This window comes from Columba livia, chromosome 9 (assembly GCF_036013475.1).
Source record: "Columba livia isolate bColLiv1 breed racing homer chromosome 9, bColLiv1.pat.W.v2, whole genome shotgun sequence".
Lineage (NCBI taxonomy): Eukaryota > Metazoa > Chordata > Aves > Columbiformes > Columbidae > Columba > Columba livia.
The window spans coordinates 8,313,085-8,332,364 of NC_088610.1; the positions used below are offsets into that span (position 1 = coordinate 8,313,085).

Here is a 19,280-nt window from a genome sequence, read left to right on the forward strand (position 1 = left end):
AGTTGCATAAGCTTCCAGGAAATTCTTCTATGCAATGTAAGTCTTAAAGAGGATACAGTGACTCTTCTTCACCTTTGGCAGCAGTGGTCCATGCCTGAATGTGGAAGCCAGCAAGCACTGGAGTGGTCTGAAAAGTCATCCTTGTCTTTTGTCTGGAATGAAAAAATACTGATTAGGAAAGAATTTCCTAGAGCAGGCAACAAGTTGCTTTTGTTGTCATAATGGTTTTATCTTTTTTTTTTATCATTTGTCCTGTGTGAATGACATTTCAGACATTTACTGGGTTACAGCCTCAGCATCTGCCAGACTTGTTGGGCAACTCTATTCAAACAGATGTTCTCCATGCTTTGGGTTTTGTCCTTGCACATTACCTTTAGCAGCCTTGCACGCCTGTCAGGGCAGTGTCCTGGTTTTGGTCTGTTGACCATCAGATTGTCTCTGTCTTCTGGTGAGGTGATGCTGGCCTTGCTGCCAGCCACGCTGTGCAGCCTCGGTCCCCTACCTGTGACAGCAGCCACAAAAGGCTTTTCCCACACTGTTGCTACATGGTAGACTCTCTGTTGCCTTTGTCTTTATAGGTTTGGTTACAGAGATTTACCCTGGAAGCAAATGAAATAGTTGTGTCCGGAAGTTAGAGTGTCACTGATGACAGTGGAAGTAAAACATATTTGAAAACTGTTTCTGTCCTAGATGGAGCCTCAGACATCAAAGTGTTGATGACAGTGCCAAGCGAAGCCACTGACAAGTGGCAGGAGGCAGCGTCTTAATAGCCAGAGACACTCAGCCGGCAGAAGGTGGGAGTAAAAGCCAGGAGGCTTAATACTGAGCTTTGGGAAAACTGCTGGTCTGTTTCTCACTATTTTGACTTAACTGACTTTTTGATTCTTTTTCCTTTTAATGAGCAGAAGCAGCCATCTGGTAGCTCAAGACCCATAGCAGAGAAGTATGTGTAATAGTACTCTTTGAGGACTCATTAGGTGTAGCTAAAAATGTTGGTGCAAAACCTTATGGAATTTAAAATTTCTTTTTTGTCTTTCTGAAATTAAAAGTAGCGGCTGCACCATAAGCCTTGTTTTAGCACAGGGCTCATGTCTGCAGTAGCTCATTCAAATAGGCAGCTACTTTAGTTTCTTGAACATGACTTTTAGAGGATATGTTACTCTTAATACTCCAGGCTTCTACCCTGGGAGTCCTTTTGTCCTTCTGACACGTCTTGCTTTTTGTATTTCTTTTTTTCCCTGACCTTTGAGACGATCTGAGGCCAGGTCATTCTAACTTCATTTTTGCAGTATGCCTGGGTAAGCGTTATCGCGTCCCTGTCAGCGTGTCTCTGGGCCCGCCTCTCCCTATCCTTTCCACCCACCCCAGACAAGAGGGTGTAGACTAACCCACCCTAACAGCAGTGTTGAGATGGTTGGTTATCTAGTGCTCTGCAGGGCTGAAGCTAAGAAATACCTGCGTGGTTGTCACAAGGCTCGCCCTGTCACATTTGTAGTGCTCTTCTCTGGACTAAGCCAACCAAACAGTTGCTAGAGTGAGTATTAGGACTTGGACCTAAGTGAATAGGAATGCATGCAACTACAGGAATGGGATCTGGTGAATTAGTTGTGTATTTAAAAAAAAAAAGTCTTCTGTGTCAATAATGTCTACCAGCTTTGTGGCTCTCCTCAAAGCAACTTTCCCTTGAAGAAAGAGATGAGCTGTTGAAGAGGGTAACTTCTGAGGTGCTAGTTCCCGTTTAATGTCGGTCACTGTTGAGATCTCCAGTTCCGATGGCACCTTGTGGCCTAGATGCTCTCAGTTTGGACTCTGAAGTGTTAGTACTGCTGCTCAGGATCAGCAAAGGCTGCAGCGTTGCTATATGAAAGCTCTCTAAAATTGGTAATAAACCAAGGTGTACTTGCTAAGAACGCCCTGCCATATAGCGACAGGCTTGGTGACATCTCAAACACTTGTATGGACTGCATGCAAAATGAATTACATCTCATTTTCATCTTGGTCACTGGGGAGATAGACGCTTTATAGTAGAAATAAAGGGTCTATGATTTGATTGTAGTTCCAGGCCTGTTTTTTCCTCACATTCAAGGGCTATGGCAGGTACTTGAGGCTCGATCCATCCATGCTAATGAATGGGATGAGAAGTAAGCCTGCATCCATTTCAGTGATAATTTAAAGCCCCAGTCCTAGCTACAAATTGCAGTCACATTCAGAGCCCAACATGTTACAGGATGTGCAGTAGCTGTATGTCCTCACCTAGACCTGGCCTCTTCGGTTGCTTCAGACAAGCTCAGGAGGTCACTCAGCTGGGCCTCTGTCACAATTCTGGTGGTGGCTCCTTAGATCTGGAACAAGGCAGTTTGTTCTTGGTGGGCCTCTGCGTTGAGTCCTTGTTATCATGTGTCCCTGAGGGGCAGTTCTGCAGCAAATATGAAGGAACGCCGGTCTGGAGAGACTGGCATGTGGTTAGGGCTTGGGTCTGTTGTGGTACACACAGTCTGTACTGTGCATTGGGAGCACACTTTTCCATATAAAATCCCAGCAGATCAAAAGGTATAATCTGTAACTGCAGCTTCCCTCGGCTTCAAAGTAAAACACTGTTTCTAATAGTTCTTTTTAAGTAAGGAGCTCTATACTCTCTAGGTTGTAAGCATGAGCCAGGCAGTCACTTCCAGCATCTGAGCTGCTCCTGACTCTCTAGCTGTGCTACTGGGCCTCAGCCATGTGCTAACCTGGCCAGATAAATTAGGTCAAGTAGCCCATCAGACTTCAAGGAATATATCTGAGCGTGCCCTCCACTTATCCCTCCCTGCAATCTGCTGGAGCTCATTAGTCCTGTGACATTAAGATGTGCGCTCTCAGGTCCTCACTGCCACAGGTATTGTAAGAATTGTCTTCTGGTTTCGGATGTGTGTGGCAAAAGGTGTCTGTGCCCTGGCTAGTAGTCAGAAGGTGCCAAAGTCTGTGCCTGCTATACTGCTTGTTGCCATGCAGCCTACTAATGTGTATGTCCTCTCCTGCTTCAGGTCTTCAGCAACATGGGAAGAGGAGACTAAAGTTCCACCATGATCGGAGGCTTATTCATCTATAATCACAAAGGAGAGGTTTTAATCTCTCGAGTCTACCGAGATGACATTGGGTAAGTGCTTCTGTTGCATCCCTGGTTTTTGCATTTCTGTCTCATTTTGTTGCAGATAACAACCCAGAGCCGCTTTGTTCTGCATTAGCTGTGCATGCATGTAAGACCGCAACTCTACTTGCTGCTCTTGGCTTAGTTCAGGAAAAGAAAAAAAATTAAGCCCTGGTCACCTACAGGTGATAGTAAAGGATGGCCTGCAGGTAAACCTGGGACTTTCTTTTGGATAGTAGAGATCTGGCTGTTATTCCAAATGCTTCGGCAACATGGACTGCCACTGCGGGGTCTATAATTGTTAAAGCTTTACAGGAGTGTTAATGTGGTAACTGTCTGCCATGTGCTATAACCAGGGCCCTGAATTGGTCTCCAGTGCAGATGTCTAGCATCAAGTACAGGCATGCAGAAAACCGTCTATAGTCTTTGGCATTTGGAAAGCTGTGTCTGCAAGCAGTCTTGTTAAAGCTGGCATTCTGTCCCCCAGCTTTGTATGGCAGCCTTGTTTGTAAAAAGCTTACATTCATTGGGTAATTAAAGTTGTGGGAAGTGCTGAAAGCCTTCAGTAGATTGTGGGTGTCTCGTTGCACTCACAGAAATGTTACGTTGCTCCCTTTGATTGGATCTGTACAAACATTAGGCTGCTAGTTCCCAGGAGGAACCTTATTAAACTTTGGTGTCATAGGCAGTGGATAGTGCTGTAAAGAACCTGATATCAAGTGCTGCTTGGACTGAAAACCTTAAGTGGCATTCTTGCACAACATTACTCTTCCTTGTGGGTTTTCATTAGTGTTAGGCAGAAGCTAGTAGTTGAGCTTAACAGAGTCAAAACATAGCTAATGGAAGCAGGACTGTGGTAGGTGTTAATTCCAAGTCCAACAAGAGAGATCCTTCTGACCAGTTTGGGAAAAAATAGTTGGTATCAGGTCTCCACAATGAATAGTAGTGGGATCTGCTGTGAAATAACTGGTTGCTGTGAATTAAAAAGAACAACGACTGTGAAGCCAATCTGTTTCAGACTGCGCTGGTCTGATGTGTGTGTCTCTTCTGGTTATGGATTGTCTAGTGGAGGTTAAAAATTGAGGCAGAAGTAGTCACTAGTCAAGGCTTGCGCTGTTTCATTGATGGAGTAGCAGTCAACACAGTGTCTGTCCTAAGGCTTCCCCTAATGTGCTTTAAATAGCTCCTGATTTGCTCCAGGTCAAACCAAGTCAGAGTAAAGTAGCTGTTCTGAGGTTGGCTAAATTACTCCAGATCTTCCACACGGAGCTGAGGCAAGGAAGCCTTGTGTTTCTAAAGCAGGACACTGCTGCCTACAAAGTTTTACTGCTCATCAGTTGTACTAACTCTTTAATATTTGTTAGCTGGAGCTCTTCAGAGCCAAATCTGACTTTGTAAAAATCCCTTCATTAATAGGTATGACAGTGACTGAAAGAAGCCAGGCTGGATTATTGACAGACTTTGAGAAGACCTTGTGTGCAAGGCTAGGGATTCTGTTACTGTGGTTTCTGGCAACAAGATTTTTTTTTCCTGTGGCTTGCAAACTAAAACCAGTTAAATAGGATTGTGCTTGAAGTCGTGTTTACTCAACAAAGGCCTTTTAATTTGTATCTCCACAGCCAGAATGCCCTTTAAACTGGAGAGTGAAGCAGTTATTTTTAATGTAGTGATCGTCTATTGCTTTTTATCATGGCTCATTCTTCTTGCAAAGTGAGTGACTTGTTCAGTATGTGATGTGGTACTTTGTGCCAGCTGACCATGCAAAACTAGAAAATGGGATTTCCTGCCTGATCCTATCTTAACTTCTTCATTTGGCAAAAGATGCCAAAAAAAATGTAATTGTTTTCTCTAGGACTTCAGGAGTCAATGTTCCTTTGAGTTAAATCCTTCATTCTGTTCCTGTGAAAGTGTCAGTCTTGTGACTTTGGTGGAGCTGTGCTGGCTGTTAACCGAGCTCACTCCCCGAGGTGTTGGAGTCCTTCTGAAACAGGCCTTGACACCTGGTTTACAACTTTTTAGATGTGTAATCTTATTAAAACTGTTGTCTTAAAATGGCCATGTCTCATCTTGTGGTGTAGTCAAGTAACTGAGAATTTCAGCTCCGTAGCAAGCAAGTGGAGTTGGGTAGCTGCCATTTCCTAGTTCGAACTAACATCAGTACCAGGTCTACTTAAGTCGTTTTTAGTATCCTAATCTTCAGAGGGAGGAAGGGAAAGGAATAGCTGTGATACTATGTCTCATACTCCATTCTATAGCAGTTCTGTCTCTGACCAAATAACCAGGTGACTAGACTTCTGGAGTACTCTACAGTTTTTAATTCCTAAACGACAGATCTGAAGTGCTGAGGGCTGAGCCCGTCTGGTTTGGGAGGTAGAATGAATGGGAAATGAGAACAGCTGCTGCCTGTCTTCTTGTGGGCTCTGAGTGATTGACCATAAGACTTCTTGGTCTTAGCACTTGCCTTTGACATTCTGAAGCCTCAGCTTGTGCTGGGAGAGATTAAAGGCTGTCTGTGGTTATGAGAATCCCTCACCTTCCGCAGTTTAAGGGTCTATATAAGCACATGCTAGCTCAAATGTTAATGAGCAAAGTGATGGTCAATGAAGAAACCCTTCCCCTGACTTAGTTAAAAGCAGAAGTACCACAAAACTTAGACTTTCTTTGCTTGCAGCCTAGAATGGCTTTAGTGCATGTAGCGCATCTGTCCATACAGCAGCTAGCTGCATGCATAAGCAGCCTCTTAATTATTAAAAAAAAGGCAAAGCACTATGCATTTAATTTAGGATACCATGAAGGGCTATACTGCGATCTTCAAGTGCCTTTTTCTTCAACGATGTGGTCATTGGGAGAACCTACTTGTATTTAAGAATGCAGCTATTAAATAAAAATCAGCTTTTTGAAACTGAGCAGCTTACATGACAAACTGTATGCACTTTAAACATAACGGGCATTTGGTTTCTGAGCTTCTAATACGTCGGTTTGGCTTCATGGCTCTTGATCCTTAAGGAAAAAGTGCAAGCTGGATAGAGCAGTGTCTGGATCAGCGGGATGTGCTGTATCTCTCTAGATGTGCTCCAGCTCTATCAGACTTGCTGTATTTCCTGTTGGCTGGACTAAGCCAGAAAGCATTAACCCAAACAGCTTCAAATAAGAATACTGTCATAGAAATGCCCTCTCAGGCTTGCAGCCCTTTTCTGAGGCAGATTGGGAAGAAGATACCTGATATTCTGCAGTCCCCAGGGGACACGTCAGCCTGAGGCTTTGGGGTTCTTTCCCCTCCAAGACCTGCCACGTGCGTTAGCAGAACAGACTGGGTATCACTGATGTGATACAGATGCAGCTCATCTGGACTAAACACCCAGTTAGCCCTAAATTTTAACCAAACACAAGTCTGTCAACACTGTGGCCTGACCATGGCATGTCAGCGTTGTGCCTCGCGACAGCTTCATTGCTGCCACCGCTTGTTACTGTCCATCCAATACACCTTGGCCTTTTGTGCCCAGGAGCAGGGGGTGGGGGTGCTGTTTTGTCTCTCCTTATCTCTTTGGATTCATTGTGCCTTGTATGTGTGTTTCTAACCCTTTCTCTTGTTGCTGTCACTCCTTTCTCCGCTGGCGCCATTTCTGTCCATCCCATCTCATTGGCTGCTGTAGCAATAGGTAAGAGACGCGTGGTAGGCCACGACTGGCACAGGGGGCAGCTGGTGCACTAGAAAAGCTTCACTGACCTGAGGCTTCTCCTTTAGTGTCCACCAGTCTGGTTCTGGTACTAGTTCTAGCGGGTTAGAACTTGAGGCTGGGAGGGCTAACACTCCAGAACAAGCTGAACTTTCCTTGCAGGGCTTTCTGGAGGGGAGGAGTGGGGCTTTTAGATATTATTTTTTAGTAGAAATTAAATTTAATTTCTACATTTTTCCATAACAAAGTAATATTAACTCAAACCTGGAAACCTTCTGGAGCAATAAAACCTGAGAAGTATTTGAAGGCCAGAATTTTGCTTATGGGGAAATGTGTTAACTGATGAAGCTTCTACATATGTACCCAGACCTTCAAGGAGCAAACACCTGCTGTGGTGGCATATGTTCCTTTGCATATCTTTTGTTTTCAGACATGGAACTGTCTGCTGGATTGTTGGCAACCCTCAATGCTTATGAGCATTTTTTTATGCCTGTATTCTTGCTTGCAAGGACATTATTACTGTCTGCGCTCAAACGTGGTTCTGTGTTATCAGTACCATGGCCTTGATGCTGGAGTCAGAAGACCCGCTGTTCTATGGTCTCTAAGAGTATGAATTAATAAAGCACAAGTAGATGAGTCTTAGATTGATGTGTTGATTATTGATTTAAGTCTCAGTCTTGTCATATAAAACACTCAGGCTTCCTTCCTGTCTTCTTAAGATTGGTGAACTTTAACTTAATTTGGGGAGTTTATCCTGACTGGTAGCTATGAGATAAGGAAGCTCTAGTGCAGAAGAGCTGGCATCCAGAATGCCGCTGTGTCATCCCTGCAGGGATTTTGTCCCTGTCACTACTGTACAGACAGTTTGGATTAAAGATGGCAGCAACTCAGGGAAGCTTGCACAGCACCCTTTTGGGATTGTGCAGAAACTCTTCACTGTGAACAGTACTGGACCGTCCAGTGCATGTCATGCTGTGCTATGAGCACATTGCACTGTGGAGACCCTAAGTCCATCTGCAAGAGACCTGTTCTAAAGCCTAGCAGGCTTGAGAGGACGTGTGAGTGGAAAGCCCTAGATGTTCCTAGTCCTGCTTGCTGCTTTGAGCCTGTCCATCGTGGTGCCTGGGGTATGGAGGTGAGGTGGATCTGGGAACCAGTGCTCCCTTTCAGGGTGTACCTGGCCACTGACTCTGTCAGGTTGAGCCACGTAGGTTTTGCTGGTTTTTCCTTGGTATGTCTGGGAGGAACTACAATCAACAAATATCTTGGGAGACTACAGCTTGATTTGAGGCAAGAGTATGAAGGCCTGGGCATGCAGACTAGACAGTAACTAGGTGTTTGGTCAAAACCGGGTTCTTCTTTAAGCTATAACCTGCTACAGTGTTTGTTCCTGGCTATAGCAATCAATTGGGAGCACTAGCAAAACTAATTAAAAGGAAGGTTCCTTTGCCATCTGACTCCAGATGGGGGTTAGCTGCTTCTTCTGACTACAGTTGCACTGTAGTCCATAGCTCCTTAGAGATCAGTAGCACACTCCCTTCTTTAGTTTGTGCAGAATTTAATGTCTAACTCTGCTCAGAGCCTTCGCTTCTCCCTCTTAGAGACATCCCCAGGCACCCTTCCTAAGTGAGCTTGGTGTTTGTAATTCAGTGTCTGATTAATCACATAAGCAGAACTGTGCAGCCAGCGTGTTTTCATGCACACTGCACTAACTTATCTTTGGTGATCTCGTAGGCGGAATGCTGTTGACGCCTTCCGTGTCAATGTCATCCACGCACGGCAGCAGGTGCGCTCGCCTGTCACCAACATTGCCCGCACAAGTTTCTTCCATGTCAAGCGTTCCAACATCTGGCTGGCTGCTGTCACCAAGCAGAATGTCAACGCTGCCATGGTATTCGAGTTTCTTTACAAGATGTGCGATGTGATGACTGCCTACTTCGGGAAGATCAGTGAGGAGAACATAAAGAACAACTTTGTGCTGATCTACGAGCTACTGGATGGTGAGATGTTTCCCTTGTCTGTTACATGATATTGTGCTTGGCCATTCTAAAACCCTTAGCTTAGTTTGATATAGTAATAATCCTTGAAGTATTTTTAGCGTGTGTGACTGAGTTCAAAATTATTCTGCTTTCTAATACCACCTGCATTGTAAGTGCAGATAACATCTCAAGCCTGTAGCCCTGTGTGGGTTGTGGCTTGCTTTGCTGAAGTGCTGGGAGCTGTGCACTCATGCGAATGAGGCAGCTGGTCCTGGACCCCAGCTTCTGAGCGGATCCTGTGCGGATGTAGGGCTGTCACCACACAAAGGTCATTAAAGAGGGCAGCCATCCCAGCTGATGGCTGTAGCTCTGTATTGTAACAGTCGCCTCAGGCTGGCTGGGGTTGGTTGCCACTCTTGGGTTGCTTCTTGGGGGCAGTTCCGAGGCAGAAGGAAACTAATAAAACCCAACCTGCTCTGCTCCACCCTCACGTCCCCCAGTGATACAGCTCCAAATTTCACCACAGAATAAGAGTGTGTCCCTTCAGCTGCTCGTGCTGTCAGCTTGCCTGCGGAGATTGGCCTTGAGCTCTCCCTCTTTTGCACAACATAGGCTTTTTTTTTTTTTATGTGTGTTGAGGGTTAAGATTGTGGGTGACAATAAAACCCTGGCAGATGTATTGTTAACCCCCTCTCCCCCCCACACTTCCCCCTCCCTCTCCCCCCTTTCCACTAAGGAGAGGCGATTGGGAGGAAAAGAAGCACAGAGTGAAGAGAGTTGGAAAAAATTAAAGATGTTTTACTAATGCTACTAATAAGAATAGAGAAAATAATACAAAATATACAAAACCAATCTTGAAAGTCTCAGCAACTGCAGAGCCGGCACCTGAAGTCCTGGATTAGACTCTGCAGCCAATCGGAGCTGGATTCAGTCTCTCACTAGGCCTCAGTTTGCAGGGACGACTAGCAAGGTCCTCTTCTAATGTCGGCCATAAGCAGAATGGAAAAGGGCAAAAAGGGACGCTTTTATATGAAGTATTCACGTGAATGGAATGTTATACACAGCTGGTCAGTTTCTTGCTCACTTGCTTCTCGTCGCCCCTCTCGCGAGATGTCCATCTGTGCTTATCAATAAGTTTGCATTCCATTTGCTAGGTTTACCAAAACATGTGTCTGGTTCTCCAGGAAAATGCAGTTAATATGAAGGCTTTAGCTGACAGGCAAATTCACTAAAAGAGAAACTTGTTTTTAGCAAAACCAGGACAATGAGTTATGCTTCAGTTTGTATTTCAGACAAGGTACCACACGTGGGATTCTTAGTCAAGGGTCACAGTGACTGATGAGTTCTCTGTTCCCTCTGGGCACAACAAGAGGCTGCTGTTGGGCTGCTTTGGTCGGTCCCTGCTGTCTTCCAGTAGGCACAGTGAGATCAAAACCTACCAGTGTGGTGTTCCTCAGTATTCATGTTAGTGGCCTTCCCTTCCCTCTCTAGATCTCCTGTGGTCGTTCCCTTCCTTTTTTGAAGGGAGTGGGTGTTAAGTGCACTAGCTGTCTGTGGTTAACCTCTCTTCCTCTCCCACACTGATCATCCTGCGGTGCCACTACTCTGCTGGTTTTCTTGTTTGGTTGGTTTGGGTTGAGTTTTTTTAGGTTTTGATTTTTATTACATCTTTGTACAAAAATCAAAACGTAAAGAAAATGCTGCAAAGATAGATTGTTCTGCTCTTGGATAAACCCTCTGTATTGTCCATTGAATAGTGTGTGTGTGTGTGTGTGTGCATGTGTGTTTGTTTATTTGTTTTGGAAAGACTCCTCAGTGTGCCCTGAGCACTTGGCTAGTCTAGTTGATCTTTAGTCCTGAAGTGCAACTCTATTTAAAAAAGCACCAAATTTGTCAGTTGGGCAGCTTTCCATCACCCCTTCTCTCCAAAATATTGCACAGAGAAGTCAATTTAGCAAGGCTGGTTTATTATCCTCTTGGTAAGGAATGCTCCAGCAGCATATCCAGAAATTTAGTGTGTAAGCACCTTCTGTGCACCAATTGGAAAGGTTAGTGTGGTTGGTATGTTTATACCTTGCAGCTCTGAACTAAACTTCTTTTACACTTCTGTAGAAATCCTGGACTTTGGCTATCCTCAGAACTCTGAAACAGGGGCCCTGAAGACGTTCATCACTCAGCAAGGCATCAAGAGTCAGGTAACCCGAGGAGTTTTGGTGTATAGCACTGCTCTGCTGGTTAGTTTTCTGTAAGCCTGTTCAAGAAAGTACAGTTTTAATTACCAACTAAGCATTTGACCTGTGCTGAGTGGAGGTGCCTGAGTAGACTGAGCACACCCCGGCAGGGATGTAGCTCAGTGGCATCTCGTTCTAGGTGTCTCTGTGCTTGTGTGACCTCGTGTTCCCTGGTGCATGGTAAGATGTGGGAGGAAGGGCCCTGAGCTAGGATAATGCTGGTCCCTTGCACATAAATGGTTGCTGGCTTCAGGCTCTGCTCTGTGTCAGCTTCTGACAGAGGATAAACAAATATACCTGCTGAACCAGAAGCAGTTCTTCTGTTTAAATCTCACTGAGCAGGTCAGCTCTCCACCAGCCTTTAGTGCTTTGAGCTGTCAGGATTTGGTGCCTGCCGTCTAACACAGTGTTCTTCAGCCTTGTGAATCTTGCTGTCAGTCAGGAAGCTGATGTTATTCTGTTGCTGATGTGCAAAGATGTTACAGGCAGCATCAGTGCAGTCTGAGCTTCATCATGTTGGAGATGAGAATATCTGCTGTGCATTTGGCACAGTATTAACCCCTGCAGCAGAGTTTATGTGGAGGTAGGAGGTAAAGGACACATGGGGAAAGAGACACTTAAATTGGACTGTTCTTGGGAGTGTTTTTAAACTAGCTCTAATTTTGCTACAGTCCTCAAAACTAGGCTTCCCATCTTGGACGACTCTGCTCAACATCTGAAAGCAAAGGACTGTTACAGTCACTGTTTCTTGTGTCCCCAAGGGCTATTGCTCACCTTGTCCATCTGACACAGCTGTGCAACTCATAATGAGGACTTAGCCTAAAACTCTGACCTTTCCCTGAGTAGCAGGTGAGTCAGGAGAAAAGCTAGGAGTCAGTTTGTAGCAAAGCTCTGTGCAGCAGAGATCTGGGTGAGACTTCAGCCCCAAAGTACAAACAGAAGCAAAGTGCTAAACAAGAGCCTAGAGGGTGGCTGTCCTTGTTAAGGATAAGCAGAGGTCAAAGTCTCTGGAGGCTCTGGTTCAACTCCATTCATCAGCACTGACTTCTCAAGAACCCCTTTTTAAACTACTAGTAGCAAGACTAGCTGTGTCTCTCTAGAAGAAGGTGAGAGAGAAGCTGCCCCTGAGCAATATATTTCCTGCTAGAAGAGCAAACTGTTTTGCAAGAGAACATGCACGTATCAGTAGCCAGATGTGAGTGCATCTGGTCTCAGTCCCCCCGGCTCAATGTAAATCCCTTTGGCCTTCTGCAATCTGATGTTTTGGGCAGTCAGCACTCCAGATAGCTGAGTCAGCTCCTGTTCCTAGAAAAACTCAGAACTAACCACCACCCTCACTTCCTTCCCTTGCTCTTTTTTTTTTTATTCTTTTTTTTTTCTGTTTTAAAAACTTCTGTACTGTTTGTGTGCAAACCACTGTCACAGCATCTTGCTACGTTCAACAGCAGGTTTAGTTCTTCCTCTACAAAGAGTTTCGGACTAGAGCTTTTCATAAGTAAGCAGTTATTCTGCTCTATGTTGGAAATTAGTGCAGTCCAGTTCAAAACCAGAAATAATCCTTTCCAAGCACAGTATGGCAGGGCAACATTTGGAACAGCACTTGCCATGTTTCCTTGTCTGCCCTCTGGCACGTCTAGCCTCCAACAGCTCCTTCACTTAGATCCAGCTTCTGGCACGTACCTAGGGCCAAAATCTGGGACTGGGTGGTCTGTCATCTCTCTTCCCTTACCCCTGCTTAGTTTGTGATAGTGCTTTCCTTGGGCTTGTGTTCTGCTGAATTTAAGGAGCAAAATCTGCAGTTACAGGGGGCTTTCCAAACTCAACTCAATTGGCTTTGCTCTCAATAAAAGAATTGAGGTGTACTGAGCTGCTGCCCTCTGAATGCCCACCCTGTTTGGCTTCAGTGGTCTTTCCAGGGCTGGTGGTTGCTAAATAAAAGATGTGCTTTAGTTTTTTTTCAAAAGTGGATCTGATACTGCTATGCTGCTTGCCAGGGGAAGTACTCCTGTGCTCTGGGCATGGGGTAGTGTGATGTACAGGTTTTAAAAGGGGCTGGTGTGCAACATGATTTCACTCCTAGTTCTTGCCCACAAAGTAGCCCTGTACTCAAATCTCAGGGCTGCAGGCCCTGTATCAGAACTAATGCAGGATTTGTCTCAGGAACCTTGCTCCAGCAGACGTTAAACCTGCTCTTAACCTCGAGGTGGGGCTGTGCTCTGTGTGCTCAGTTCTCAGCTCTCCCAATCCTGGCTGCATCTGTCCACAATTCCTTCCTCCCAAAGTGCTTTCCGAGAGTGTGAGTTGGACAACTCTTAGTTACCGTGTTTCTCCAAACCTTAGACATAACTTGGTGCTAATGCACTAGTGTTACTCTTTGAAGGTGGGGAGAGGGCCACCAGCTGCCAGAGCCCAGGAGGCCTGCGGGTAGCTGCCTGCCTTTAGCCTAGGTAGCATGCTGGCAACCGGGTACAACAAGCTGGGTATTCTAGTCCTGTTTTAGCTGACTTGTCCAGCTCAGGGAAGCTCCCAGTCCTGAGAAATTTCAGACCCAGGTGCCTTCCATCCCAGCCTTAGGGAGTGCTTGTGCTGCTGGGTGATCTCAGCTTCAGCTCTCCTGGGGCATCTGCTTTCAGATCCATCTTATCACTTTCTGTGGTGACCAGTAGAAGTTCATGGCACTGACACTGTTGCAGGAGATGGGAACATCAGCACATGATCACTGTTCCTTTGGAAGCCAGAGAACTGGGTGTTATATCTCTGTGTGCCTCTTGTTCCTTTTAAGCCTGCACCAAGCACTGAACAAGGCAGATAAGGAGGCTTTTTTGTGGCACAGACAAGGGAGGTACTTTGTGCTGCACTGAGCACCTACCCAGGCAGCTCACAGGGGGTATAAAACTCTCTGCCTCTCATATGTTACCATAATGGCTCTGGTTGCTCAGAGAGTGACTGTGTCTGTGAAAACAAGGCACTGCTGGTTCAAAGCTGAGATATTACTGCCACCCTGTGGGCCCAGGGCAAGGCTGCTGGGGCGGGACCCACTTTCTGCAGTCGTTTTAGTGGAAGTGGCAGAATTAAAAAGGATAAAACTTTATACAGGATCCAGCCTTAAGGTGCCTGCAGTCCTGGCTGTCTTGTACTTCTCCTCGTCTGGGTATCTGTGCCATGGTAAACATCCTGGGCTTGCTTTAGGAACGGTGACATGAGGAGTCCGCTCTATATAGGAACATTACTGGGAGCGCTCTTTGTCCTGTCTGTCACTGCCTCTGCTCTGCCTTGTATTTGGGTGGTGCATAATGGCCCAAGTCTGAAAAGCCATTTCATTGCTAGGGGTGCTGAGTTTCCTGAAGGAAACTGAAGGTCAAAGCCCTCATCTTGTTTGTGCTAATTAGCTGCCTAATTAATGATGAGCTGACCTGCTTTGTTTCCTGTCCTGAGGTAGCCTTAAGCCTAACCTGCCTCTTTCTCCCTTCCTCCTTTTTCTTGCTATTGACCTGCTTGCCTGTTAACCCTGTGTGCGCCGCACTTGCTGCTATACATCTACTTCTTTCTGCGTGTGACTGGACCCCGCCTGTAGCATCAGGTAGGAAACCTCCCAGTGCCTCTCAACACAGTCCTTGGTGCTCTCAGGAGGCGTAGAGCCCAGACACTGTTAGATGAGTATTAGGTTAGCGTTGCTGTGTAACTCTAATGACTGAAGTCATTAAGAAACAGTCCTTGAGGACCAGCTGTCTTGTGGCACTGGGGTTTCATGTCTGATAAGTGTGTGAACTGGACTGTCAGCTGCTTCTCTGCTTAACATGGATTGATGCGACAGTCTGAGACATGATTTAAATGTCATTGGTGGAGCCCATGCCTCCCTGCACCTACACGGGGCCTAGTGGACTGGTTAACAAAATGGAAGAACCTTTCCTGCTGGCGTTATGACCAGTTTTTAGTTAGGCATAGGATTTGCTGTGTTGGGGAGCGAATGACCAAATCATGGCAGGGTGGGGTGTGACAGCACCTGTATCAAAGTGTCAAAAGCAGTTGTGTGTAATAAATGGCAAACGCTGGCTCTTAGATTTAGACCAAGCTTTCCTAGTCCTTGAGTTGATATAAGTTTATCTAGAGGTCTAAGATATCATTTCTTTACTTCAGACTAAGGAAGAGCAGTCCCAGATCACCAGCCAGGTGACTGGACAGATTGGATGGAGACGTGAAGGGATCAAATATCGTCGCAATGAACTGTTTCTTGATGTGCTGGAGAGCGTGAATCTCTTGATGTCCCCCCAGGGTAAGCAGAAGCTGTGCAGCTGGCATCCTCCTCCCCTTCAAGGTTTGTGAGTGGGGCTTGTGTAAGTATTCTAACTGTGCTCTTCTCTACACCAGGTCAAGTTTTGAGTGCCCATGTGTCTGGTAGAGTGGTGATGAAGAGTTACCTGAGTGGAATGCCAGAGTGCAAGTTTGGCATGAATGACAAGATTGTCATTGAAAAACAGGGCAAAGGGACTGCGGATGAAACGGGGAAAAGGTAAGAGGCATTGGGGTAAAAGCCACTTGCCACCAGCGACTCTTATAAAAGGGCAGCACTTAGCAGCTTTTCTGATCTGACAGATGAAGCTAATCTCTTCTTGCCTTCAGATGTTACTGCTAACTTTTCTCTGGGTAGGTCAGCTGTTACGTAAGCTACCAGCCTGAGGGGTTCTACAAAGGGCTTCTCTACAACTCTTCAAGTGTTAAGATTCAAATATATTGTGAAGTGTGGAGTTCTTGCAGCTGGAAACACTCAAGGTGGATTTTCCCAGAACTTGTGTCTCTAGCAGTTCTAGTTGGTACAGAGACTCTTTTATTCATAGGAGGCATTAGTAGTGCTCCAAAGGAACACCGAAGCAACCCTTCTAACCACAGCCTGCTCTACCTGAACTGTTCTCAGAACTAGAACAGCTGACAAATGCTGGGTGAGCCTCTTCTGCTGACACACAGGTGATCTGTGGCTGTGTGGATGGGAGGCTCATCCCTTCTGGGAGCCCAGCCACCTCCCTTCCCAGCTGCACCCACATTGATGCTGAAGACAGGTCTTATGTCTCTTCCTGCTTGGGGTGAGGAGTTAAAAGGAAAGGGACTGCCACTTTTCTGTCGCTAACCATTTGCAACTCAACTGTGTTTCTCTTGGTTGTCTTTTGGTTTTTTTGCTGACCCTCAGTGAATTGGGAAGGTAGATAATCTGCTTCAGCTGTGTGTGCACTCTGCTGTCCTCCCTGTCTCTTGCTTCATGTGACTTGTGCATGTAACTTGGACCTCAGACACTTTCCATGATGGTTCCTGTAAGTGGAGCTGAGCTGCTATTTGCCTTTTCTGTCAGAACCAAGCCAAGAGCTATCACTTCACTGTCACCTTTAAGCCATTTTTCCTGTACCTGAATCTAGCTGGTAAAATGGATGAGCCTCAAGTGGCTGCCCAGTAGTTGGTATACCCCAGTGAAAACATCATCTGTGTAGGCCTGTGAAGAGTCAGTAATGCTGTCCCAAAGCTCCTGTGCCATCAGTGCCTTTGCCTGTAAATGTGCTATTTTTTGAGTTACAGAAGCAAGATGGACAGGGACTCTTGCTAGGTGGTTCTCCAGTGGTCAAGAGCTTGGAGTTGTCACTCTTCAGAAGCATTTAGTTGAGGTGACCAAGAGGGACAGCTGTTGCCAGTTGTTTCTTGGCATCTAGTGTATGGCAATGCCAAACCCATTTGTGCAGGTGATGGGGCTTCCTAGGACAGCCAAGTGTGCCTGTAGTGCTTGTACTGTCTTAGCACATGTGCATGGTTTTCCTGGTGCTCCCAGCAGCTGAGGCAGCCTAGATATCACACTGCTGCACCTTCTCTGTGCTGCTGCCTCTTCTGTTGCTACCATCTTCTCATTTTCTAGTCCCTGTCAGTAGCTGAGAAGAATTCTTGGCTGACTTTGGGACCTGTATCAAGGAAGGTGTTCTCAGAGACCAGAAGTTGTGCACTGACAGGTTAGGCTGCTGCGCTTGGATGGACAGATGGCAGCTGTGTACTTTTGTTTTTTCTTAAGAAGCGAGAGATATAAACTTTAACAACATAATATTGTGATCTTTGGCAAATCTGTTTGGAATCGCACCACCTGCTAGCAGTGTGGAAACCAACAGCTGTGAAGAGATTTCTGAACAGGAAGACCCTGACCTGGCATCTCCTGGCTGTGTGGCAGTGGGATAGCTTTGTGGGCAGGAAAGTGTTTTCTCTCCTCTGAACTGTGCTGCAAGAAGACTTGGGCTGGCAGAGTTGCCCTTGTGGTACTGAGGTGCTGCTGGCAGGCAAACCCAAGCATCGTGTTGTTGGCTGTGACAGAAGGGTGCTCCTCTGATCTTTCTCCTCTTTGGGGAGAGGAGAGAGAGAATTGTTTCAAATAAGCTTCCTGAAATAAGGTTTTTGTGGTGGCGAAACAAGGGAAGTCTGAGCTAAGAGGCTGCTGACCCCTAAATCTCTCCCTGCCTCCCCCTTTCCTGGATACTTGCGATGGCAACGTGCTCTGTAGAGTAGTTTCTGCCTGGGCAGACTTTGACTGCACCAAGACAGCAGAGCTGCAGCTTTGCACTTAACTATCCTGGTTATTTTTTTAGTGGCAAACAGTCAATCGCCATCGACGACTGCACTTTCCACCAGTGCGTGAGGCTCAGCAAGTTTGATTCTGAGAGGAGCATCAGCTTCATTCCACCAGATGGAGAGTTTGAGCTCATGAGGTATGGTGTGAACAGACTGGTGTTGGAATCTGCTTGCTGCTCTGGTGGTGTTGCTGCTCTTGGGCAGACTTGAGCACCCAACAGATATGCGCTCGCCTTCTTTCTTTTCAGAGTGGGATCAGTAGAGTGCCCCACAAATCCTTCTGATACAAATGTGGTAGAAGCCAAGCTGCATGGTTTTCTTTGCCACAACCATACTGCTGGATGTGGGTTTCCATAGCCTTTACCTTGCTGTATCTGGTGTTTGTTTTAAGTGCTTAAAACTGGTGTCCTTGAACAGGGCCATTGGCAGGAACTAGATATAAAACGTGGGAGTCAAGAAACCATCACTGCCCTAGAGCAGCACAGAACTTACTGCCACCTTCTTCTGGGTTGGCTCCCTTTCTGGCTGATGTTTCTAAGCTGTTCCCTGTATGCAGGGGCTGCCTGTTTAGGAAAGTGGTACAATTTGAGGCTGTGAGGGAGGTTAACTCCTTCTCAGAGTTCACTGTTGCTTCCATCCCTGCAGATACCGAACCACTAAGGACATCATCCTTCCCTTCCGTGTGATCCCGCTGGTGCGGGAGGTGGGTCGGACCAAGCTAGAAGTGAAGGTGGTGATCAAATCAAATTTCAAGCCCTCCTTGCTGGCCCAGAAGATAGAGGTAAGGGAATAAAATCTTACCATTTCCCATGCCTGGGAACTGTGTCTCTACTTTGTACCCTGCTGCAGAGTCCTCACAGATGAGTTCTCAAGCTTGTACAGAACTACAAGAGAACTGCATGCCCCACAGATACGTGGTGTTGCTGTGCTGTGGAAGGAAACCGCTTCAGAGTAGGGAGGTAGAAGCTGTTTTCACTTGCACAACCCCCTTGGCAGAGGTGTGGCAACTGTTCACTTCGTGTCTTGGCCACTGTGAAAAGTTCCTGTTCTTCTGTCTGCATGATCTGATGGTATGTCAGACAGGCAGCAGGCTGCGAGCTGTGCAAGATGGGATAAGGGTGGCTTTGCAGCCTAGTCCCCTTCTGGGAAAGGCTTGTTGCTGCAAAGCCATGCTGCCCAGAGCCTGGCTCAGCCAGACCTCCCTGGCCAGCCTGGCTGACACTGGCCAGGTTTCCTGCTCAACATCTGCTGTCTGAACTGGGGATCTCTGCCCTGTTCCTCACTGGTTGCTGTGTATTCTGAAAAATGTGTTTGAGCCTTTGCTGCAAAGTAAGAAACCAGAGAGCTAGCCAAGGATGCCTTGTTGTAGCTGGTGTTCTCTGGGCCCTGTGATGGGAAAGTCCGAGGGGCCCGGGATGGCAGCTGTGCTCTCCGGGGAGGAGCTGGTCTTCCCTGAGACTGCACGGAGTGCCCGGGCTGCAGCCTCCTTGCCCCTGATCACCAGACTCTGCTGTCCAGGTCCGGATCCCAACGCCCCTCAATACCAGTGGAGTGCAAGTCATCTGTATGAAAGGGAAGGCGAAGTACAAGGCCAGTGAGAACGCCATTGTCTGGAAGTAAGTGAGCATGTCAGGTTTGGGGTGCTGCAAGGACGGGGCTTGGGGAGGGAGAGTCT

The 19,280-nt window shown here is 46.5% G+C and overlaps 1 protein-coding gene across 8 annotated transcripts in view; it reads left to right on the plus strand.

Annotated features, from left to right (window-relative positions):
• AP2M1 (adaptor related protein complex 2 subunit mu 1) overlaps window positions 1-19,280 on the plus strand; it is a 28,914-nt gene that overhangs the window by 7,971 nt on the left and 1,663 nt on the right. For 5 of the 8 annotated variants that reach the window (XM_065073678.1, XM_065073679.1, XM_065073682.1 and 2 more), the window contains 8 exons: window positions 3,024-3,136; window positions 8,539-8,804; window positions 10,896-10,978; window positions 15,152-15,287; window positions 15,383-15,524; window positions 17,623-17,742; window positions 18,251-18,386; window positions 19,124-19,221. In XM_065073678.1, the coding sequence (XP_064929750.1) occupies window positions 3,063-3,136; window positions 8,539-8,804; window positions 10,896-10,978; window positions 15,152-15,287; window positions 15,383-15,524; window positions 17,623-17,742; window positions 18,251-18,386; window positions 19,124-19,221 (1,055 nt within the window). In that variant the 5' untranslated portion in view covers window positions 3,024-3,062. Of the gene's footprint in view, window positions 1-690; window positions 795-3,023; window positions 3,137-8,538; window positions 8,805-10,895; window positions 10,979-15,151; window positions 15,288-15,382; window positions 15,525-17,622; window positions 17,743-18,250; window positions 18,387-19,123; window positions 19,222-19,280 lie in introns of all 8 variants that reach the window. The other 3 variants (XM_065073683.1, XM_065073680.1, XM_065073684.1) reach the window with 1 other exon arrangement.